The following is a 25,417-nucleotide window of genomic DNA, read 5'->3' on the forward strand; positions in this document are numbered from 1 at the left end:
TCTCAATGGCAAGAATTTTCCTTTATCCCATACTTGTACCTGTTAAGCAACATTTCAATGTGCACCTGTTACCCAGGCTGATGTCATCAGACTAGTTGGACAATCTTATTCAAGAATTCAACACAAAAAAACAAGAAGCATTTTTTTCTTTAAGTAACCCGATAAATATAATGTGCTAGATCTTCCCTGGACCTGTTTTTCCACAATGCCAAACTATTCTGACGAAGCAAAGCTGGATGATCTCATTGGTCCTGGAATGTAGACTGTGATTAGACTCCAGAAGGGCTTGGAAGCCCTTAACAGTTATTGACATAAAGTAAAACTGGAGGTGAAACTTTGTCTTCTTTCAAAATTGAGGCTTTTATCTCTACATAAGAAACAATTAAAAATATTAAGATTGATGCAAGCAAAAATTAAAATAATTGAATATTGAAATTAAAATAAATTGAAATATTTACTCTTAGAAGTAATTAAAATAATATGGTGAAATATATTTTTAAGAATTGATCTTCTATAATGTAACATACATTGTAATATATGTTGTTATTCCTTAATGTAGAATGGAGCACACTCTGAGCATTTAAGAACAACACAGTAAGTTGAAGGAGGTGCATGTAAGTCACTCCTTGAGAATCTCCACTGAAATTAATGTGAGGTGATTCCCTGCCTTATGCAGAGGAATCATACCAAGATCAGATTTGGCTTTTGGACTCTGTGGAGTCCAGCAAAGGCAGTGATGGATGCTGTGGCATCCATTCTTCAGTAAGTTGTAACGAGGAATATTAACCCCTTTATACAGTGTTAAAGTACTTGAATGTACATATATGAATAAGGTAGCAGTCTAACCCTAAATCTTTCTAAATTAACATCTCTCAGACGGAAGTATAGGACATAAGGAAATTACAATACACATACAGTAGTTTTGTATTTCTAAGTAGATGGTAAAGCCATTAATATAGCTTAGTATGCTATTAAAGGGCTGGTAGTGAGACTTATGATTTCCAGAGTGTATTATGGTGCGATGAATTTATTAAAACTTTAAATTCACATTAGTGTAAATGGATATAGCTGAACTTTGCTCCTTTACTGTTAGAAAATCCGGGTCTGTAACTACTAATATGTGTCAATGGTAAGTTTATTTTTTGTTTTGACAAATAAGACTAGCCTGTGGAAAGTTATACACCATTTGTGAATACATCAGCAACTTTAGTTATTTTGTATATACTTATAACAGGTATTAACTTGGATAATCAAGGGTACAAATTACCTGGATAAAATTCATTCTTTTAATTGAAGAATTTGTTACAGATTTATGTATACAAAACCAGCCATTCAGGATCATATTTGATGATTAACAGCAGACCAATCAAGTATGGGTGATGTCACAACTGAGTTTAATCCTGTCCGTACAAATACTTCAATTTTCTGATTGCAGGACTACGTCATACAGGATGCTTTAGATGAACATGACCACAACAAAGACGGGTTTGTGAGCTTAGAGGAATTCCTTGGTGACTATAGGAAAGACCCAGGTTATTTGATTAACTAATATTTATAACTTCAGAATATCCAGCAAAATATGCAATATCTTCTCAGTGATATAGCATAAACTATAGAAGTGATTTTGTTTTGCCTATCTTATCTATTTTATCGATATTACCACAATCATTATGTTTTTGAAGTTATCTTTTCTTTCCTTTTTTTCTTTTCCCTGTAGAGATCTATAGGTGTTCAAGCTAGATTTGCCTGAGTACTATGTACTAGTCTATTGTTTTTCAAATTAACAAAAAAGTTATACACTCTGGGTCTTTTTATCTTTATTGGAAACTAGCATACCCCGTTTTGCCTCAGTTCTTGGAAATGGTGTTATGAAAAGCACAGAGTAATATTTAGCCATTTATAGAGCCATAGAGTTATGCAGCATGGAAACAAGCTCATCACCACAACTCCTTCATGCTGGCCAAAGAGCCTTCCTGAGATAGTTCCATTTGGATTATGAGAACACTCAGTCCTCTTTTAATGTCATTTAGAAATGCATACATGCATTAAGAAATGATACAATGTTTCTCCAGAGTGATATCACAGAAGACAAGACAGAACAAAGACTAACACTGACAGAACCACATAATTATAACATATAGTTACAGCAGTGCAAAGCAATACCATAATTTGATAAAGAACAGACCATAGGCACAGTAAAAAAAAAGTCTCAAAGTCCCGAGTCGATCGACTCCCGAGTCCCTGATAGCAGGCGGCAAAAGGGAGAAACTCCCTGCCATAAACCTCCAGGCACAGTCAACTTGCCGATACCTTGGAAGCAGCCGACCACAACCGACCCTGAGTCCATCCATCTGAAAACGCTGAGCTTCCAACCAGCCTCTCCGATACAGCCTCCCGAGTGCCTCTGACCTCTTCCCGGCCGCTGAAACACGCAAAGCCAAGGATTTCGGGGCCTTCAGCTCCGGAGATTCCAGTTACCACACAGTAGCAGCGGCAGCAAAGCAGGCATTTCAAAAGTTTTCCAGATGTTCTGCTGTGTGCTCACGTCTGTCCCCATCAAATCAGGATTGTGCACAGTCCCCTACTTGACAGATAACAGATATTCATCACCGAAATGGCCACGCACACTGTCGTCGCGCTACCATCTTCTCCCCCCTCCTGGGAGGATAAATTTGCCTACATTTGGATCATATCCCTTTAAATCTTTCCTGTCCTTGTATCTGTCCAAATGTATTTTAAATCTTGTAATTGTACCCACCTCTACCATCTCCTCCAGTAACTCGTTTCATATATTCATCATTGTATAGAAAAACCTGTCTGTCTGATCCCCTTCAAATCTTTCCCTTTTCATCTTAAATCTATGCCCTCTAGCTTTAGACTCACCTACCCTGTCATCCATTTTATCTATGTTTATCATGATTATATAGACTTTGTATTGCCATTCCTTAAATCTCTTTGTTCAGGGAGAAATGCCTCTGTCTATCCAGATTCTCCTTGTAATCTAACCCCTTTAAGGCATGGCAAATCCTCCTGAATCTTTTTTGTACCCTCTCTGGCATATTCTATTTATAATACGGTAACCAGAACTGTACACAATTGTACAGGTGCAGTCTCACCAATGTTGTTTCTTGAGAAATTTCTGAGGGAGGAAGATGGGAAAATTATATTAAGTTTCTATACAGCTGTTGCTTGTCACACATTTATATTGAGATGTTAAAAACTAAAATGAAACAGGTGTTAATCAATTACTATTGTAAGCCTTTAATCTACTCAGATGTCTTAACATAATCTGATTTAATTGCAAGTCATTTATTTTGGTGACATTGAATATGAAATTAGCTTCCTTATGCTCCTTTCTCCAAAAGACTCAACATTTTCCAAAGATCAATTTTTCTACAAAAGATAGGATTATGGTTTATTAGGATTGATCTATGTGAGCATCTTGTCATTAATCTTATTTCTGCCTCTTGAATATAAGATTCGGATGGTGATCCAGAATGGGTCACTGTGGAAAAGGATCGATTTGAAAATGATTACGATATTGACAAGGATGGCAAGCTTAATAAAGAGGAACTTTTGTTGTGGATTGTTCCCAACAACCAGGACATTGCACAAGATGAGGTAAAACTGCATTATAAAATATTAAGTCTGAATGATACAATTTTTGACCTTTGAGAAGTTGTTTGATTATTACACGTAGAAAGGGTATTAAATTTAGTCAGTTTCATGCAGTATCTTATGGGTTTGCTCCAGATATGAAAATTGATGTAAGCCATCTCTGCACGGAGGCCAGCAGATGAAACAACAGGTATATGAAAAACAACAGGGTAGTTGTATTGGTGACTCATTTCCCCAATATTGACTGAGACTTCCTTAGTGCCAAAGGCTTAAAGGGCAGGATTTGTTAAGTGTGTCCAAGAAGGTTGCTTGACATAGTATGCAGCTAATTCAACCAGGGAAGGGGCTATACCAGATTCGTAATGGGAAATAAGTGTGGCCGGGTGACTGGAGAGCATTTTGGAAACAGTGATCATAACTTAATAAGTTTGCAGATAATTATGGATATAAGACAATAAGACATAGGAGCAGAATTAAGCCATTTGGCCCATCGAGTCTGCTCCACCATTCAATCATGGCTGATCCTTTTTTCCCTTCCTCAGCCCCACTCCCTGGCCTTCTCCATGTAACCTTTGATGCCTTGTGACTTATCAATCTCTGCCTTAAATACACACAATAACTTGGCCTCCATAGCTGCCTGTGGTAATAAATTCTACAAAATCACCACCCTCTAGCTAAAGAAATTTCTCTGCACCTCTGTTTTAAATGGACGCCCCTCCATCCTGAGGCTGTGCACTCTTGTCCAAAACTCTCCCACCATGGGAAACATCCTTTCCACATCTACTGTCTCTAGGGTTTTCAAAATTGGAAAGGTTTCAATGAGATTCCCCTTTCATGTTTCTAAATTCCAGTGAGTCCAGCCCCAGTGCCATCAAAAGTTCCTTGTATGATAACCCTTTCGTTCCTGGAAACATCTTTGTAAACCTCCTCTGAATCCTCTCCAATGCACACCTTTTCTTAGATGAGGAGCCCAAAATTGTTGACAGTAGTGAAGGTGAGGCCTCACTAGTGCCTAGTAAAGCCTCAGCATCACATCCCTGCTCTTGTATTCTGGATCTTTTGAAATGAATGCTAACATTGCATTTGCCTTCCTCATCACTGACTCAACCTGCAAGTTAACCTTTAGCGTGTTCTGCACAAGGACTTCCAAGTTCCTTTGCATCCCAGATTTTTGTATTTTCTCCCCGTTTAGAAAATAGTATGCACATTTATTTCTACCACCAAGTACAGGACCATGCATTTTCCTACATTGCATTTCATTTGCCACTTCTTTGCCCATTCTCCTAATCTGTCTAAGTCCTTCTGCAGCCTACCTGTTTCCTCAACACTACCTGTCCCTCCACCAGTCTTTGTGTTATCTGCAAACTTGGCAACAAAGCCATCTATTCCATCATCTAAATCATTGATATACAGCATAAAAAGAAGCGGTCCCAGCATCGACCCCTGCAAAACACCACTAATCACTAGCAGCCAACCAGAAAAGGATCCTTTTATTCCCACTCACCACCTCCTACTAATCAGCCAATGCTCTAACCATGCCAGTAACTTACCTGTAATACCATGGGCTCTTAACTTGGTAAGCGGCCTCATATGTGGCATCTTGTCGAAGGTCTTCTGAAAGTCTAAGTATACAACATCCACTGCATCATCTTTATCTATCCGTCTAGTAATCTCCTCAAAGAATTCCAACAAGTTCATTAGGCAAGATTTTCCCTTAAGGAAACCATGCTGACTTTGTTCTATCTTGTCCTGTGTCAGCAGGTACTCCATAATCTCATCCTTAACAATTGACTCCAACATCTTCCCAACCACTGAGGTCAGGCTAACTAGTCTATAATTTCCTTTCTGCTGCCTTCCTCCTATGGAGTGGCATTTGCAATTTTCCAGACCTCTGGCACCATGCCAAGTCCAATGATTTTTGAAAAATCATTACTAATGCTACCCCAGTCTCTACCGCTACCTCTTTCAGAACCCTAGGTTACAGTTCATCTGGTCCAGGTAACTTAAGTACCCTCAGGTCTTTCAGCTTTTTGAGTACCTTCTCCTTAGTAACTGCACTCTCTTCTCTTCCCTCACACCCTTCAAAATCTGGCACATTGCTAGTGTCTTCCACAGTGAAGACTGATGCAAAATAACTCATTTAGTTCATCTGCCATCTCATTGTCCCCCATTATTATTTCTCCAGCCTCATTTTCTGGTGGTCCTATATCCCCACTCTCTTCTTTTTTTATAGTTTACATGTAAAAGCTTTTACTATCCACTATTCATCTTGTCCCTCTGAATGATTCTTTTAGTTGCTCTCTGTAGGTTTTTTAAAGTTTCCTAATCCTCTATCTTTCTATTAATTTTTGCTTTGTTGTACACACTCTCTTTGCTTTTACATTAGCTTTGACCTCCCTTGTCAGCCTCAGTTGATTATTTTCCATTTGAGTATTCTTCGTTTTTGGATATGGATATGACTGCACCTCAAGGAAAAATGCTAAATTGGGGAAAGGGTAAAAACAACAGCATTAGGCAGAACCTGTGGAGAGTAGATTGGGAGCAGTTGTTATTGGGCAAGTCATATCTGACATGCAAGTCATTTAAAGGCCAACTGGTCAGAATTCAGGACTAGCATGTTCCTTTGAGGAAGGAAGATAGGAATGGCAAGATTCGGGAAACTTAGATGATCAGATCAAATGAACCTTAGATGATTTGTTTTTTTTAACAAATTGTTTGTTAAAAAAAGAAGCATGGGTAAGGATTAGGAAGCTGGAAACAGACAGGACGTTTGAGGAATATACAGGAGGTAGGAGAGAACTTTAAGCAGGAAATCAGGAGGGCTAAAAATGGGGTCATGAAATGTCTTTTGTGAGTGGGATTAAAGAGAATCCCAAGGCATTTTTACATTAAAAGCAAGAGGGTACCTAGGGAGAGGGTAGGACCACTCAAGGACAAAGGAGGGAACTTTAGGACTGAGCAGGTTTTCAATCTGAAACATCAGCAATTCCAGTCTGCACACAGTTGGTGCTCAACCTGTAGTTTATTTGTTGCAGGAAATTGAGAGATATTGATCACTTGCAGGCTAATGTGTAATATAAATTGGTATTATGATCTTTGCAGACATCGTGGACCAAATGGCCTTTTTCTGTGCTGTACTGTTCTGTAATCCAAGGAATATGCGGAACTGAAGCTAGAAATAGACTGCCTATTTCATGATGTAAAGGGGGGTATGTTGATTATTAAAGGTGTCGAAGGTTACTAAGAGAAGGCAGAAGAATAGGATTGAAAGGGATAATAAATCAGTCAGGATGGAATGGTGGAGCAGACTCCATGGGCCAGATGCCTCATTCTGCTCCTATGTTTTATGGTCTTATTGGATTCATGTGTGTTCTCAGAGAATTCCCATCGGTTCCCATTTTTCTGCTCATTTCTCTGGAACCTATTTTCTCTCATGTGCTCATCAGCTCCTACTTAACATGTATACTAGTGGAAAATTACAACACTCATTTAGCCTGCAGCTAACATGTCTTGTGATGCAGGGGGAAACTAGAGCATCTGGGGAATTGTGCACATTGGGAGAGCATGCAAACTCCACATAGACAGTACTGAAGATCACAACTGAATCCAGGTCACTGGAGCTGCATCAGAGTGCTTGTATACAGAGCAACATAAAATGCTGGAGGAACTCAGCAGATCAGCAGCACCTGTGCAGAGGTATAAACCCTGTGAGTGCTTGTCCACAGTTGGACTGAAGCACAGTGTTGTAGGGAAACCTGAGGAAGCCTGATTCTGCCTTTTGCTGCATTTCTTTATGCGGAGGTACCAGATTGGATGTTGAATGTTGAGACTAAAGTTTCCATTTTGCTGATATCTTTCACGTTGAGGATAAAAATAGTGGTCAAAGATTTTCATATGGTAAGTTTAATATAGGAAACTATATCAAGAAAAAATCTTGTCTGCAGTTGGTGTTCACAATTGAGAACCTTATAAGGCAGTGATAAGAATAGAGAAGTAAAGCAATACTTTGGAACATTGTTCATATATTTTGGGAATTCTTGCCAAAAACATTTTATCAGAACATGTCTGATATAATATTAGGCAAAAAATTCACTTTGAATGTAGAGCAAAATGAGAGTCTAAATAGCAAATTTTAATTTCTGTGTGCAACAGTAGGTGTATATAGGTAGGTGAGCAAATAATCTGTCATTTTATTCTGACAGTACTCAAATCTGTAGCATGAATTTTTATATATATATATATATATATATATAAATAAAGTAGTATGGCAAATGACAGGGTGTATGCAAGAGCTGGAAATTATGATTGTAGTAATTTTCTGTGTCAGCCAGAATTCTAGCAACGAAGCCACAATGCTCTAGAGTAGAGTTTTGAACTAATCACTAGGTGGTGTGCAAGAGCCAGGGAAGAATATCACTTTTGTCATACATTCAGGTATCATGGTAAACCAATTTCTGTTTACCAGGGTTTTTTTTGTCAGATTAACATTGCGAGTTTTTGCTCTTTAACAGGCTGAACATCTCATTAAAGAAATGGATACAAATGGAGATAAGAAACTCACAGAAGGAGAAATACTTGCAAATCAAGAGCTCTTCCTTAACAGTGAAGCAACTGACTATGGTAGCCAGCTACATGACAAGAAATTCTATCACGATGAACTTTAGTGCTAATAATCCTCCAATGCTAAGTTTTTTTCTGTAAATAACTAAAAAGACCACTTTCAAAGAAACTCACTGCTTGGATAAGTACTGACCAACCACGGGTATTCATAGAATAAAATACATTGTCAAATAGATTTTAACCCCATTATTCCTGTTATGTTAATATTCTTCTTTCTTGTTTCTCTTGTGTTGTCATAAAGAGATTGAGAATTCCCTAAATTATTGCAGACCCTATTGCCATGGTGAATATGTGTAGCCAATACTAAAATTGTACAGATTATAAATAATAACTGTACCTCTTTTTCAAACTGATGTTTACATTTTTATAAAAACTGGATCATTAACTTTCACCACCATAAGGCAGTACAGTAAATTTTAGCCTTTTCTGAATGAAGTACCTTCCCTTTTCTGATCAGTTTTAAGTTTTAAAATGTAGTACATGCAGAGGAAAAGTTCTTTAAAAAAAACTACTTAGGGAAATGAGGAATGATTTCTTGTTCCCATTACCTTTGTTCTTAAATGCGGTTTAGTATGTGAATTTAGGATTTTACCACAAAAATTGAGGTATTCTCTGATAGGAAATCTCTAATAACTGGTATAGATTCTTTCAAACATTCATACTTAGCACTTAATCTGTTATTTCACTCAGCAGAGGAAAAAATGTGAACATGTGAACCACTGTAGTGGAGGTGCCCTTCTAGGTTTAATTGAAGAGTATTGTTGAGGTAAACAGCATCACATCTTGTTTAATTGTGCTGAACATTATTAAGGGCTTTTGGAAATTCTGGACATAGAAATGGGGAAAGTTTATGACCCCAACAGTAACATAATTCACCTTAAAAACACAAAATTCACAAGAGCGAAAATGTTTTTGGAAATTTCCAAAGCATTTGTAAATTTAAAAATTAATTCTAGGTGAATTACTTAGTTTTAAATTTTTTTCTGAAATTGTTTATAATACATATACTGCATTAACATAGACAGCCAAATAATTGCTCTGCTCTATGTTTTAATTGTTTAAAGTTACCAGTTAAGATATAAACTTAGTGTTGCTATACATATGCTAATTTTATGATGATCCATGAAACCTGTCTTTGAATGATGTTCTTTCTTGGTTTTAGCTTTGCTGGGGAAAGGGAGGAAATAGGCATTTCTTTTTGGCATTCTCCAAAATTTATTTAGTACTTCCTGATATGTATCTTATTTCTTGAAAAGAGGTGAATCTAGAACTTCGTTGCACTGTAGCCTTTTTTAGCCTCTTGATCTAATATACACAGTGCTCAGTGCTATCTATGTAATTATTCTAGAATCAAAATTATTTTGCTGTTATTTCAGAAGTCACAAATCAATATATTTGGTACACAGTCTACATGAGTAACAACTCAAGATTGTTAATTATTTGGTTCCTGCAGTTAGATGTTCTTGTCATTGGAGCATCCATAAGTGACAATATCAATTTGCCATCTCTCCTTCCCCATGGAACTAATTAGCATGCATGACTTTTTCTGCACAGAATATTTAAAGAACAATGCTACTGAAAATGTACACACTTTATATTTAATATTTCAGTAATTCATTAGTTCCAAATTTTTATTGAAAATGCTGCTTTTAAAACTAGAGTTCTGTTTTGTTCAGGATACGAAGTACCCCACCATCAGCATTATATCGTATAAAACTAAATTACTGTAAATGTAGCCCGCTAATTAACTCATGAAATTCCAATTCAGAAATTACATTAATAATAGATATTAATGTGGTTCACTCTAAAATTTAAAGAATAAAAATTTGTCGAAGATGTAGTAATTAACCTAGGTGTCCCTGAACTTGCCTATTTTTTTTAAAAAAATTCAATATCAAGCATTTGCTATTCCTCCTTGTAATCTTAATATTCCTCCACTTTTATCAGGGTGACTTACAACGAGGTGATTTTTTAACATTAATTTATGTGGTTGTTTGCTTAAATATTCTATACCAACTTCTTATAGTAACCAACACTGCTTTTGAAGGCTTACCAACTGTATAGACATTGAACTGTGCAAAACATTAATGAAGTATAATGAAACAGTAAAGGTCTACATTGACAAACAACACTTGGGGGAAAAATATGAAGAACACTAAGATAAGTCACTTTGTAAAATTAGTCACTTTAAACTGCAAAGTGAATGTTACTACTTTATAACAGCAGCAACTGTTTGTTGGAGCTGCAATTTAATGTGTGATCAGTGAAGTAATCAATACTTCCGAGTTCTTTTTTCTGACTAATACCTTGTTAGTTTTTCACTGAAGTTAAGGAAATGCTTCCTTTTATAATGTTACGGTACATTTTGAATAGTTTTGTACCTTCCTAGTTTACAACCAAAATATCAACATGACTGTCTTAAATCAATAACACTACACCTTGTATTTTAAGATTAGATATTTGATTAAACTTCAATTAAAATCCTGTTTGTTTTTCTCTTCTTGTGTCATGCTTTGGAATTTATTTTAATTACTATTTTCTTCATTGATGAATCAAACCCAGAAGGTTATCCTGTTTTTATCTGAACCACTGTTAATTTCTTTTTGCCTTGAGTGTGCTGAGTTCTGAACTCAGTGAAGGTAGAACTATTTGTGATGGGGGTAATATAAAGAGCATTGTTGGAAAGCAGTAAGCACAACAGGTGGATTTCTGCAATGAACAGAATAAAACTAGCCTGAAAAATACCAATACCTCAAAGATCTCCCAAACATCAGCAATACTAAGGTAGGTATCATCAATAGTAGACAGCAAATTTTTTTGTATTTATTCATTCACGAATAGTGAGCATCTTTGGCAAGGGTAATATATGTAATCCATTCCTTAGATTCAACATTATTGTGTCGAGAGTCACTTATTGACCAGGTTATTTCCTTTCTCATTAACCTGAGATAAATCCCATCAGGTTCTGAGCACTTATCCACATTACTGTCCTTCAAGATTCCCAATGCCACTACCTCCTGGATATCAATATGCCCTACAACGTAAACATACCTCTCCCGATCTTGCTATTCCCCTTGTCCCTTTCCTTGGCAAACATAGGTGCCAAGTACTACTTTAATACCTCACCCACTTCCTCCGGCTCCAGGCATAAATTCCTTTGGCCTTAAGTGCGCCTACTCACTGTCTAGTTACCCTCTGGTTTTTAATACATTGAGATTCTCTTTAATCCTACTCATCAAGGACATTTACTGTTCTTGTATTGCAGGTGTATTTATTTGAAATTAACACCTTGATGACATGAAATTCTAACAATAGACTATCCTTTTTAAGTATAATGACAAATTTGGTGACACAAATAAAAATATAACTGGCAGCACTGTAGCATAGCAGTTAGTCTGTTGCTGTGCGGCACCAGCTATCACTGATTGGAGTTCAGCACCTGCCAGACTATGGAGATTGTATGTTCTCCCCATGACTGCATGAGTTTCCTCCCAGTGCTCCAGTTTCCTCCCAGAGACGTACAGGTTAGGGTTAGTGAGTTGTAGGCATGCTACGCTGGCACTGGAAACATGGTGACATATGCTGGCTGCCCAACACAATCTTCACTGATTGGATTTGAAGCAAACGATACATTTCACTGTATGTTTCAATGTACATATGACAAATGTACATACAGCATTCAAGACAAGGTAGTAAATTGGATTAGACATTGGCTTTGTGGGAGAAGCAGAGAGTGGTCATAGATGGTTGCACCTATGACTAGTGGAGTGGTGCTGGGCCCGTTGTTGGTCATCTTTGTCAATAATCTGGATGATGATATGGTTAACTGGATCAGCAAATTTGCTGATGACACCAAGTAAATGCAAGTGGGTTTTTTCCACCGAGGTTGGGTGGGATTGCAACCAGAGGTCATGGATTATGGGTGAAACATGAAGGGAAACGTCTTCACTTAGATGGTCATGAGAGTGTGGAATGAGCTGCAAGCAGATGTGATGCATGCAAGCTTGATTTCAACATTTAAGAGAAGTTTGTATAGGTACATGGACAGTAGGGGTATGGAGTGCTATGGCCCCATTGCAGGTCGATGGAGAGTAGGCAGTTTAAATGGCTTAGCACAGACTAGATAGGCTGAAAGACCTGTCCTGTGCTGTATTTTTCTATGACTCGATGTCTCTAAATAAAGCTAATTTTAATTTCATTTTATCTAGGATACTGAGATTTCATGGCCATTTTTAGTTGCTATAAAACATTGCAATTGCTACTTTTTCTTTTAATTGCAGACAATCACAAAGATGTAATGGAATGCATTTTTATAAAGTACGTGATATGATGAACTCATTGTAATTATAATTATGAGGACAAAGATAAAAGCATTTTTTAAAAGCCATAAACTCTGGAAACTAAATGCTGCAATTTCTTGAAATTTGAAAGAACTATTTTTAAAAAATGAAAGACTTGTTCATAAATTGAATGCAATAGTTGTAGCATACAGATGAAGCAGTCAGTCATTTAAGGGCAAACACGAGGAAATATATATACACATGTTCTTATTCTCTCTCTCTCCTTTTTCTCCCTCTGTCCCTCTCACTATACCCCTTGCCCATCCTCTGGGGTTTTCCTCCCACCTCCCTTTTTTTTCTCCCTAGGCTTCCTGTCCCATGATCCTCTCATATCCTTTTTGCCAATCAACTGTCCAGCTCTTGGCTCCATCCCTCCCCCTCCTGTCTTCTCCTATCATTTTGGATCTCCCCCTCCCCCTCCCACTTTCAAATCTCTTACTAGCTCTTCTTTCAGTTTGTCCTGACGAAGGGTCTCAGCTGGAAATGTGACTCTACCTCTTCCTAGAGATGTTGCCTGGCCTGCTGCATTGAGCAGCAACTTTGATGTGTGTTGTAGTCATTTAAGGGATTGCCCTTCTGTAAAAGTTAACATGTAATGTTAAAAGGCAGTCCCTGTCCTTATACAATGCCTTTTCCTTCCAGATCAGTGCTGGCAAACTCAGCATGAAATGCCTATGGTTAAGATACACAGTATTGTTGGGTAGAGATTTCCAAGATTCATCACTTGGTAATGATGGAAAGACAACATACAGTATTTTCAAGTTCGAAAGGTAAGTGTTTTGAAGGGCATCTAGGAGCTGTGGACAGAATATATTTACAGCTAAGGACATGTTAGTACATTAAATGTGTGATATAAACATAAATTGTTTATGGTGATACAGAGGATTGATGAGACTAAGGCCATGAAAGTTGTCTGCATAGCCTTCACCAAAGCAACACACATTCTGCTGGAAGAACTCAGAGTGTCGAGCAGCATTGGTGGGAGGAAAGGAATTTTCAACATTTAGGGTCAAAACCCTGAACAGGATCAACAATTCCTTTCCTTCCCCTAGATGTTGCTCGAACGTGGAACATAGAAATTCACAGCACATTACAGACCCTACGGCCCACAACATTGTGCTGACCATGTAAGCTACTCCAGAAACTGCCTAGAATTTCCCTAGCACAGAGCCTTCTATTTTTCTAAGCTCCATGTACCTTCTGAGAGGCTCTCGAAAGGCCCTATTGTATCTGCTTCCACCAATGCCACCGGCAGTGCATTCCACACACCCACCACTCTCTGTGTGGAAAAACTTACCCCTGACATCCCCTTTGTATCTACTTCCAAGCACCTTAAAACTATGCTCCCTCATATTAGCCATTTCAGCCCTGGGAAACAGCCTCTGGTTATCCACATGATCAATGCCTCTCATCATCTTAAACACCTCTATTAGGTCACCTCATCCTCTGTTGCCCTAAGGAGAAAAGGCTGAGGTCACTCAACCTGTTTTCACAAGGCATGCTCCCCAATCCAGGCAACATCCTTGTAAATCTCCTCTGCATCCTTTCTATGGTTTCCACATCCTTCCTGTAGCAAGGCAACCAGAACTGAGCACAGTACTCCAAGTGGGGTCTGACCACTCACTGAGTTTTTCCAACTGATTGCACGTTGCTCCAGATTCCAGCATCTGCAGTTTCTTTTGTCATGACTTTAGCAAGACCCTTGATAAGGTTCCACATGGTAGGTTAGTCCAGAAGGTAAGATCACATAGGATCTGGAGTGAACCAGCCAATTGGATATAAACTTTGCTTGGTGGAAGGAGTCAGCAGGTGATAGTGGACAGTTGTTTTTCAGACTGGATGCTTGTGGTGTGCTGCAGGGATCAGTGCTGGATCTACTATATTTTGTCATCTATATTAATGATTTGCATGATGGATGTTGCCAATGTGGTTAGTAATTTGCAAATACCATCAAAATTGGTAGTATGGTGGACAGTGAAGAAGGCCATCTAAAATTAGAGCAGGATGTAATGGACTGGGGAAGTGAAGAGAGCATAGGTTTAAAATGAGAGGGGAAAGATTTAAAAAGACAACTTTTTCATACAGAGCGTGGTAGGTATAGGGAACAAGATGCCAGAGGGAGCTGTAGAGGTGGTTACAATTATAATGTGTAAAAGACATTTAGACAGGTACATGGATAGAAAATGGGCGTGGGCCAAATATAGCTAATGAGACCAGTTCATATAGACAAATAAGTTCGTATGGACCAGTTGAGCCAAAGCCCTGTTTCTGTGCTATCTGACTCTATGCAGATCAAGGCAGAATTTCAAACAGATTGCCAGGGAACTACTTAGTCTCCCTCCAAAACTCTGCCATTTTAATTTTTTTTACATCCTCTTGGACAGAACAGACTAAAACCTTAGGAGAGCCAAATGTAGAGATGTAGAGCTCCAGGGAAAACAGTCTCAGCCTATCCAGCCTCCCCTTATAGTTCAAGCCCTCCAGTTCCAGTAATATCTGAACCATATCAAACCCAGTGCACAGATTTGAATGCCAGCCTAGACTAAGTGGTAGTGTAAAATAAATAAAACTGCTGATGCTGGAACCTGAGAATAAACAGAAATTCTGAAATAACTGATTCTTTTCCCACAGATACTGTTTGACAGGGCTTAATTAGGAAGGGGAAAAAAGATTATGAGAGAAAACTGGCAGGGAACATAAAAACTGACTGTAAAAGCTTTTATAGATATGTAAAAAGGAAAAGACTGGTAAAGACAAATGTAGGTCCCCTACAGACAGAAACAGGTGAATTGATTATGGGGAGCAAGGACATGGCAGACCAATTGAATAATTACTTTGGTTCTGTCTTCACTAAGGAGGACATAAATAATCTTCCAGAAATAGTAGGGGACAGAGGGTCCAGTGAGATGGAGGAACTGAGCGAAATACATGTTAGTAGGGAAGTGGTGTTAGGTAAATTGAAGGGATTGAAGGCAGATAAATCCCCAGGGCCAGATGGTCTGCATCCTAGAGTGCTTAAGGAAGTAGCCCAAGAAATAGTGGATGCATTAGTGATAATTTTTCAAAACTTGTTAGATTCTGGACTAGTTCCTTTGAGGATTGGAGGGTGGCTAATGTAACCCCACTTTTTAAAAAAGGAGGGAGAGAGAAAACGGGGAATTATAGACCGGTTAGCCTAACGTCGGTGGTGGGGAAACTGCTGGAGTCAGTTATCAAAGATGTGATAACAGCACATTTGGAAAGCGGTGAAATGATCGGACAAAGTCAGCATGGATTTGTAAAAGGAAAATCATGTCTGACGAATCTCATAGAATTTTTTGAGGATGTAACTAGTAGAGTGGATAGGGGAGAACCAGTGGATGTGGTATATTTGGATTTTCAAAAGGCTTTTGACAAGGTCCCACACAGGAGATTAGTGTGCAAACTTAAAGCACACGGTATTGGGGGTAAGGTATTGATGTGGATGGAGAATTGGTTAGCAGACAGGAAACAAAGAGTGGGAATAAACGGGACCTTTTCAGAATGGCAGGCGGTGACTAGTGGGGTACCGCAAGGCTCAGTGCTGGGACCCCAGTTGTTTACAATATATATTAATGACTTGGATGAGGGAATTAAATGCAGCATCTCCAAGTTTGAGGATGATACGAAGCTGGGTGGCAGTGTTAGCTGTGAGGAGGATGCTAAGAGGATGCAGAGTGACTTGGATAGGTTGGGTGAGTGGGCAAATTCATGGCTGATGCAATTTAATGTGGATAAATGTGAAGTTATCCACTTTGGTGGCAAAAATAGGAAAACAGATTGTTATCTGAATGGTGGCCGATTAGGAAAAGGGGAGGTGCAACGAGACCTGGGTGTCATTATACACCAGTCATTGAAAGCGGGCATGCAGGTACAGCAGGCGGTGAAAAAGGCGAATGGTATGCTGGCATTTATAGCGAGAGGATTCGAGTACAGGAGCAGGGAGGTACTACTGTAGTTGTACAAGGCCTTGGTGAGACCACACCTGGAGTATTGTGTGCAGTTTTGGTCCCCTAATCTGAGGAAAGACATCCTTGCCATAGAGGGAGTACAAAGAAGGTTCACCAGATTGATTCCTGGGATGGCAGGACTTTCATATGATGAAAGACTGGATGAACTGGGCTTGTACTCGTTGGAATTTAGAAGATTGAGGGGGGATCTGATTGAAACGTATAAAATCCTAAAGGGATTGGACAGGCTAGATGCAGGAAGATTGTTCCCGATGTTGGGGAAGTCCAGAACAAGGGGTCACAGTTTGAGGATAAAGGGGAAGCCTTTTAGGACCGAGATTAGGAAAAACTTCTTCACACAGAGAGTGGTGAATCTGTGGAATTCTCTGCCACAGGAAACAGTTGAGGCCAGTTCATTGGCTATATTTAAGAGGGAGTTAGATATGGCCCTTGTGGCTATGGGGGTCAGGGGGTATGGAGGGAAGGCTGGGGCGGGGTTCTGAGTTGGATGATCAGCCATGATCATAATAAATGGCAGTGCAGGCTCGAAGGGCCGAATGGCCTACTCCTGCACCTATTTTCTATGTTTCTATGTTTCTATGTCAAGTTCTTCCATTTTTTTTAGTTAACTGATTGTGTACGATGTCTAGATAAAAAGAACATAGTGGGATGCAGGGACATTGCATTTCATTTAGAATAGTGATATTCTGCCACAATTATCCCCAAAACTGGTGCTCCACAGGATTGTGTCCTCAGCCTCCTAATCTACTCTCTACATTCATAACTGTGTGGCCAAAATCTGCTCTCACTCCATTTACAAGTTTGCAGATGATACCATTGTAGTGGGCCGTATCTCAAATGACATTGAGTTGGGTTACAGGAAGGAGATATAGAGCTTAGTAACATGGTGTCATGACAACAATCTTTCCCTCAATGTCAGCAATACAGAAGAGCTATCTATATTGACTGCAGGACAGGCACATGCACATGCTTCAGTCTACATTAACGGTGTTGGGGTTGAAAGGGATGAGAGCTTCAAGTTCCTAGAATTGAATATCACCAACAGCCTGTCCAACCATGTCAATGCCACTGATAAGAAAGCTCACCAAAGCCTCGACTTCTTTGGGAGGCTAAAGAAACTTGGCATATCCCCATCAACCACTATTAGTTGTTATCAATCCGCCATAGAAAGCATTCTATCTGGATACATCATAGCTTCATACGGCAACTGCTCTGCCCGTTACCACTAGCAACTGCTGTGTATTGGACATAGCTCAGCGCATCATGGAAACCAGCCTCACTTCCATGGATTCTGCTTATACTTCAGAATCAGCAGCAAATGTTGTGAAATTTGTTGTCTTTGCGGCAGCAATACAATGCAATACATAATAATAGAAAAAATGTAAATTACAGTAAATATATATACAAAAATTAAATAAGTAGTGCAAAACTAAAAAAAAGATAGTGAGGTAGCCTCATTTCTGCTTCCTCATTAGGTAGCCAGCATAATCAAATATGAAGAATATATATAAAGAGTAAAAGGGAGGTGAGAGTTGATACTGGACCACTGGAAAATGATGCTGGTGAGGTTGTAATGGGGGACAAAGAAATGGCAGATGAACTTAATGGGTACTTTGCATCTGTCTTCACTGTGGAAGACACTAGCAGAGTGTCAGGGAGCAGGAGTGAGTACCATTGCTATTACAAAGGGAAAAGTGCTGGGCAAACTCAAATGTCTTATTGTGGATAAGTCACCTGGACCAGATGGGCTACATCCCAGAGTCCTGAGAGAGGTTGCTGAAGAGATAATGAATGTATTGTTCATGATCTTTTAAGAACCACTTGATTCTGGCATGGTCCCAGAGGACTGGAAGATTGCAAATGTCACTGCACTCTTTAAGAAGAGAGGAAGGCAAAAGAAAGGAAATTATAGGCCATCTAGCCTAACCTCAGTGGTTGGGAGTGTTGGAGTCTATTATTAGATGTGGTTTCAGGGTACTTGGAGACTAATGATAAAATAAGTCAAAGTCAGCATGGTTTCTGTAAAGGGAAATCCTGCCTGACAAATCTGTTTTTCAAGGAACCCTTAGGAGGCAGTGATCATAACATGATTGAGTTCACTGTGAAATTTGAGAAAGAGAAGCCGAAATCCAATGTGTCAGTATTTCAGTGGAGTAAAGGAAATTACAGTGGCATGAGAGAGGAACTGGCCAAAGTTGACTGGAAAGGGACACTAGCGGGAAGGACGGCAGAGCAGCAGTGGCTGGAGTTTATGCAAGAAGTGAGGAAGGTACAAGACAGATATATTCCAAAAAAGAAGAAATTTTTGAATGGAAAAAGGATGCAACTGTGGCTGACAAGAAAAGTCAAAGCCAAAGTTAAAGCAAAGGAGAGGGCATACAAAGAAGCAAAAATTAGTGGGAAGACAGAGGATTGGGAAGTTTTTAAAAGCTTACAAAAGGAAACTAAAAAAGTCATTAAGAGGGAAAAGATGAACTATGAAAGGAAGCTAGCAAATAATATCAAAGAGGATACTAAAAGCTTTTTCAAGTATATAAAGAGTAAAAGACAGGTGAGAGTAGATATTGGACCGATAGAAAATGATGCTGGAGAAATTGTAATGGGAGATAAGGAGATAGCAGAGGAACTGAAGGAGTATTTTGCATCAGTCTTCACTGAGGAAGACATCAGCTGTATGCCGGACATTCAAGGGTGTCAGGGAAGAGAAGTGTGCGCAGTCACAATTACGACAGAGAAAGTACTCAGGAAGCTGAATCATCTAAGGGTAGATAAATCTCCCGGACCAGATGGAATGCACCCTCGTGTTCTGAAGGAGGTAGCTGTGGAGATTGTGGAGGCATTAGTAATGATCTTTCAAAAGTCAATAGATTCTGGCATGGTTCCAGAGGACTGGAAGATTGCAAATGTCACTCCGCTAGTTAAGAAGGGGGCAAGGAAGGAAAAAGGAAATTATAGACCTGTTAGCTTGACATCGTTGGTTGGGAAGTTATTGGAGTCGATTGTCAAGGATGAGGTTACGGAGTATCTGGAGGCATATGACAAGGTAGGCAGAACTCAGCATGGATTCCTTAAAGGAAAATCCTGTCTGACAAACCTATTGCAATTTTTTGAGGAAATTACAAGTAGGCAGGACAAAGGAGATGCAGTGGATGTTGTATATTTGGATTTTCAGAAGGCCTTTGACAAGGTGCCACACACGAGGCTGCTTAACAAGATAAGAGCCCATGGAATTACGGGAAAGTTACATACGTGGATAGAGCGATGGCTGATTGGCAGGAAACAGAGAGTGGGAATAAAGGGATCCTATTCTGGTTGTCTGCCAGTTACCAGTGGTGTTCCACAGGGGTCCGTGCTGGGGCCACTTCTTTTTACGTTGTACATCAACGATTTGAATTATGGAATAGATGGCTTTGTGGCTAAGTTTGCTGATGATACAAAGATAGGTGGAGGGGCCAGTAGTGCTGAGGAAACAGAGAGTCTGCAGAGAGACTTGGATAGATTGGGAGAATGGGCAAAGAAGAGGCAAATGAAATACAGTGTTGGAACGTGTATGGTTATGCACTTTGGCAGAAAAAATAAACGGGCAGACTATTATTTAAATGGGGAGAGAATTCAAAGTTTGGAGATGCAGTGGGACTTGGAAGTCCTCGTGCAGGATACCCTTAAGGTTAACCTCCAGGTTGAGTCGGTGGTGAAAAAGGCGAATGCAATGTTGGCATTCATTTCTAGAGGAATAGAGTATAGGAGTAGGGATGTGATATTGAGGCTCTATAAGGCACTGGTAAGACCTCACTTGGAGTACTAAGAAAGGATGTGCTGATGTTGGAGAGGGTTCAAAGAAGATTCACTAGAATGATTCCGGAAATGAGAGGGTTAACATATGAGAAACGTTTGTCCGTTCTTGGACTGTATTCCTTGGAGTTTAGAAGAGTGAAGGGGGACCTCATAGAAACATTTCAAATGTTGAAAGGCATGAACAGAGTGGATGTGGCAAAATTGTTTCCCATGGTGGGGGAGTCTAATATGAGAGGGCATGACTTAAGGATTGAAGGGCACCCATTCAGAACAGAGATGCGAAGAAATTTTTTTAGCCAGAGGGTGGTGAATCTATGGAATTTGTTGCCACGGGTGGCAATGGAGGCCAAGTCATTTGGTGTACTTAAGGCAGAGATTGATAGGTATCTGAGTAGCCAGGGCATCAAAGGTTATGGTAAGAAGACGGGGGAGTGGGACTAAATGGGAGAATGGATCAGCTCATGATAAAACGGTGGTGCAGACCCAATGGGCCGAATGGCGGCCTTCTGCTCCTTTGTATTATGGTCTAAGTACCAAGCAGGGTGGACAAAGGAGAGGCAGTAGATGTCATTTACTTGGATTTTCAAAAGGCGTTTGATAAGGTGCCACTCATGAGGCTGCTTAACAAATAAAATCCTGTGGTGTTACAGGAAAGATTCAAGCATGGATAGAGGAATAGCTGACAGGCAGGAGGCAGTGAGTGGGAATAAAAGGGGCCTTTTCTGGTTGGCTGCCAGTGACTAGTGGTGTTCCTCAGGGGTCAGTATTGGGACCACTACTTTTCACATTGTTCATCAGTGATTTGGATAATGGAATTGATGGCTTTGTGACAAAGTTTGTAGATGATACTAAGCTAGGTGGAGGGGCTGGTAGTGCTGAGGAAGCAACGTGATTGCAGCAGGGCTTAGACATATTGGAAGAATGAGCAAAAAAGTGGCAAATGGAATACAGTGTTGGGAAATGTGTGATAATGCATTTTGGTAAAAGGAACAATAGTGCAGACTATTATCTAAATGGGGAGAAGGTTCAAGCATCAGAGGTGCAAAGGGACTTAAGGAGTCCCCGTGCAAGACTCCCAGAAGGTTAATTCACATGGTCAGTCTGTGGTAAAGAAGGCAAATGCAATGTTGGCATTTATTTCAAGGGAAATAGAGTATAAAAATAAGGAGATAATGCTGAGCCTATATAAGACACCAGGCCATACTTATTGTCAACAGTTTTGGGCCCTATATCTCAGAAAAGATGTGTTGTCATTGTAGAGAAGCCAGAGGAGTTTCATGAAGATGATTCTGGGAATGAAAGGGGTAACATATGAGGAGCATTTGGCAGCTTTAGACTCACTGGAATTTAGACAAATGCAGGGGGATCTCATTGAAACCTACTGAATATTGAAAGGACTGGATAGGGTGATATGGAGAGGATGTTTCCTGTGGATGAGGTATCCTGAACTAGAGGGCACAGCTTCAAAATTGATGGGGCAACCTTATAGAACAGAGGTAAGGAGGAATTTTTTTTAGCCAGAGAGTTGTGAATCTGTGGAATGCTCTGCGGTGGAGACCAAGTCCCTGGGTATATATAAGGCAGAAGTTGGCCATTTCCTGATCGGTCAGGGCATCAAAGGATATGGCAAGAAGGCAGGTGTGTGGGGTTGAATGGGATCTGGGATCAGCCATGATGGAATGACGGAGCAGACTTGATAGGCTGAATGGCCTAAATCTGCTCCTATGTCTTATGGTCTTATGGTCTTACCCACCCCAGACATTCTTACCCATCCTCTCCACTAGGCAGGAGACACAAAAACCTGAAAGCATATACCGCCAGGCCCCAGGGCATCTTCTGCCCCACTGTAATAAGACCTTAAAATTGTTCCCTAGTATGATAAGATGGACTGTTGACATCACAATCTATCTCATTATGATTTGTACCTTATCATTTATCTGCACCGCACTTTCTCTGTAGCTGTTATTTATTCTGGACTCATTATTATTTTACCTTATACTTCCTCAATGCACCATGTAATGAATTGATCTATATGAAGAGTATACAAGGCAGGCTTCTCCCTGTATCTCAGCACATGCGGCAATAATAAACCAATTCCAATTCCAGATCATCTCCATGGTCTGATATATGCAAAGAATACTGTAAAAACCACTGGTTTTGTTATAGTTAATGTGTTTAACAGCTAATGAAAGCTTGTTTGCTGCATGAGAGGGAGTTGTTTATGTGTGTAAAAGAAGGAGATTTACCATTGACCATCCACCTTAGGGCTAGGATTATGAGTGGTAGTGAGGGCTATAAATAAAGAGGATGCTCAGATGTTCACTGTTGACAAAAGTCCAGACAGCATAGGGAATGTGGAAACACTGTCGTGAGTGCTGTTTGTTTCTTGGATCAGTTGCACAGATTTCCCTTTTGAACTTCTCTCACCCATCTCTTCTCCTTGCCTGTCCATCAACCCTCTCTTTCCCTTTCTTCCATGGTCCACTGTCTTCTCCGATCAGATTCCTTCTTCTTCAGCCCTTTATCTTTTCCCTCCCAGCTTCTTACTTCATTCCCTCTCACCAGGTCTCAACTATCACCTGCCAATTTGTATTCCTTCCCCTGCCCCCAGTTTCTTATTCTGCCTTCTGCCCCTTCCTCTCCAGTTCTGATGAAGGATTTCTGCCTGAAGCATTGACAGTTTAATCTCCTCCATAGATGCTACCTGACTTACTGAGCATTTTGTGTGCATTGCTCAAGATTTCTTGCATCTGCAGAATCTCTTGAGCTTTTGAATCATGGTCATGAGTGGTATTAAGGGCTATTGACAGCTCCTACTTTGCCATCACTAGCAATAAGGCTACAAGTGTTGTATTTACTTTAATGTTGCAAATTGTTGCTCTCACATTACTAATTGCTTAAAACAATTTTCTCAAACATATTAATTAATCAGAATCATATGGTAATAAACCAATGTTTAGCTACAGAGAACAGACTACTTATTTAATTTCACTATATCTTATTGTAATTCACAGTATTTTTTCTCTATATTATCATGCATTGTAACATACTGCCTCCACAAAGTTAGCAAATTTCATGACATATTCGGGCGATATTAAACCTGATTCTGTTTCTGAACTTGTACCATATCTTCTAAACCAGTTAAGGTTGATAGGCACTGCCAAAACCTGAGTGAAAGGTAAAAGCTGGCTGTTATTTTTAGTGCATTTCATGGCCCTAAGGTGTTTTAAAGCACTTTATAAATATAAATAATTAAGTTTTTTGTTTCTGGCGTAGGAAAGCCCAAAGAATAAATTAGAGGAGGGAGAGTGAATTTACAGGAGCTTAGGGTGATAACAGTTACTGATGCCATCTGCAGTTTATCATATTGCTACATGAAAATTAGCTGTCATATCTGCCTAACTCAGAAATCAAAATTAATTTCCTGGCTGTAGTGTTGAAAATACGAAAGGTCTATTTAAATATCTGCTCTTCCTTGCTCTCTGTATCATCTCTTATTTCCAAGCTAGTTTTTAAAAAATCAAGGTTCCCGACCTGAATCTTTGACTCGCCTTTCCCCTCCACAGATCCTGCCTGACCCGTTGAGTTCAATTTGCCTTACTCCAGATCCCAGCGTCTGCAGTCTCTTGTGCCTCTCTTTAATAAAAGAGAAACTGTGACTCTGTGAGCCATGAGTCATTTCACAGATGTAATGCTGATTGTATAGGATGATAGGCCAGGCTTCCTGTTTAAGAACAGAAATCATGATGTGCTGAATGCATCAACGTATTTCATTGCAAAAGACTTCCATTTCTGAAATAAGCATCTCTTTGCATACAGTCCTGCTGCAACCAGCTCTTAGTTCTGCGTCAGCACACTCTTGAGTTCCAAAAATGGTTGTGAAATGGAGAGCAGAGGCAATAAATGAAAGTATTTGGGAAATGTGTTATAGTATTCAGGACATAGAATAGTACAACACAGCACAGGCACTTTGGTCTCGGATATTGTGCCAACCTCTTAACCTACTCTGAGATCAAACTAACCCTTCCCTCCTGCATAGCCCTCCATTTTTCTTTTACTTTACATGTGCCTGTCTGTGATTGTCTAAAGTGTTCCCAATGTATCTGCCTCTACCACCATCTCTCGCAGTGTGTTCCACACATCCAACACTCTTTGTGTTAAAAACCTACTTCTGACATCCCCCCTATACTTTCATCCAATTGTGTTAAACTTATGCCCTCTCATATTAGCTATTTCCACTCTGGTAAAAAGGCACTGGCTGTTCATTCTATCTACTAGTCTCTGAACTTGGATGACATTGACAAGAACTACAACAATCTTTATGATGATGTTGTTCTCACAATGAAATTAAGGAAGGAATTTATTTTATTTTGCAATGCATCATGATAACAGGCCCTTCCAGCCTACTGAACCTACACCATCCAATACCTATGTGACCAATTAACTACTAACCTGTACATCTTTGGAATGTGGGAAGAAACTGGAGCACATAGTCACAGAGAGAATGTACAAACTCGTTAAAGACAGTAGTGAAATTTCACCCGGATCAGAGGTGATGTAAAGACATTATCCTAAATGCTGTCCTATAGTCATAGTCATAGTCATACTATTGATCCTGAGGGAAACTGATTTTCGTTACAGTTGTCCCAACCAAGAATAGAGTATAAATATAGCAATATAAGCTACTGTGCTGCTATAACAATGATGAATGAACTGTGTTCTATGTTGAAATGGACTCGGTATTTTAACCTTCTAGAGGATCTAGGAGTATTTCCACATAAGTTACAAGTCTTGTATCTATCAGGATAGAAAACCAGAAGGAAATGTTGACTGGGAGACACCCTGGTTCTGCTCCAAGCTGGTAAACATTGTTTCACTACAGGAGAATTCTAAATGACTCTGATCAGTGAACAGCCCTACCAGACGTTAATGCTTCCCCTTGAAACTGCAGATGTTCTCCTGAGGAATTTCTGGGAAAAAAATGTTCAGGAATTTTGGCTTTTCTTCTCCTTATCTGCCCATCCTTTTGGTGCCCCTCCTTCTTCTCTTTCTTCC

General features: G+C 39.6%; 1 protein-coding gene and 1 long non-coding RNA gene across 2 annotated transcripts in view; one reads left to right on the top strand and one right to left on the bottom strand.

The window, feature by feature from the left end:
* rcn2 (reticulocalbin 2) overlaps positions 1 to 10,735 on the top strand; it is a 23,783-nt gene extending 13,048 nt beyond the window's left edge. Inside the window, exons 6-8 of the mRNA XM_072282781.1 lie at positions 1,436 to 1,532; positions 3,479 to 3,621; positions 8,130 to 10,735. Of these exons, the coding sequence (XP_072138882.1) occupies positions 1,436 to 1,532; positions 3,479 to 3,621; positions 8,130 to 8,282 (393 nt within the window). The 3' untranslated portion in view covers positions 8,283 to 10,735. The remainder of the gene's footprint in view (positions 1 to 1,435; positions 1,533 to 3,478; positions 3,622 to 8,129) is intronic.
* LOC140212157 (uncharacterized) lies at positions 1,227 to 23,979 on the bottom strand. The gene is made up of 3 exons (XR_011889655.1): positions 23,897 to 23,979; positions 5,169 to 5,240; positions 1,227 to 2,581 (listed from the first exon to the last, which is right to left on the bottom strand). It is a non-coding gene; the product is annotated as an uncharacterized lncRNA (long non-coding RNA).
* Positions 23,980 to 25,417: the final 1,438 nt, after the last annotated feature.

This window comes from Mobula birostris, chromosome 18 (genome assembly GCF_030028105.1).
Source record: "Mobula birostris isolate sMobBir1 chromosome 18, sMobBir1.hap1, whole genome shotgun sequence".
NCBI classification, from domain to species: Eukaryota; Metazoa; Chordata; class Chondrichthyes; order Myliobatiformes; family Myliobatidae; genus Mobula; species Mobula birostris.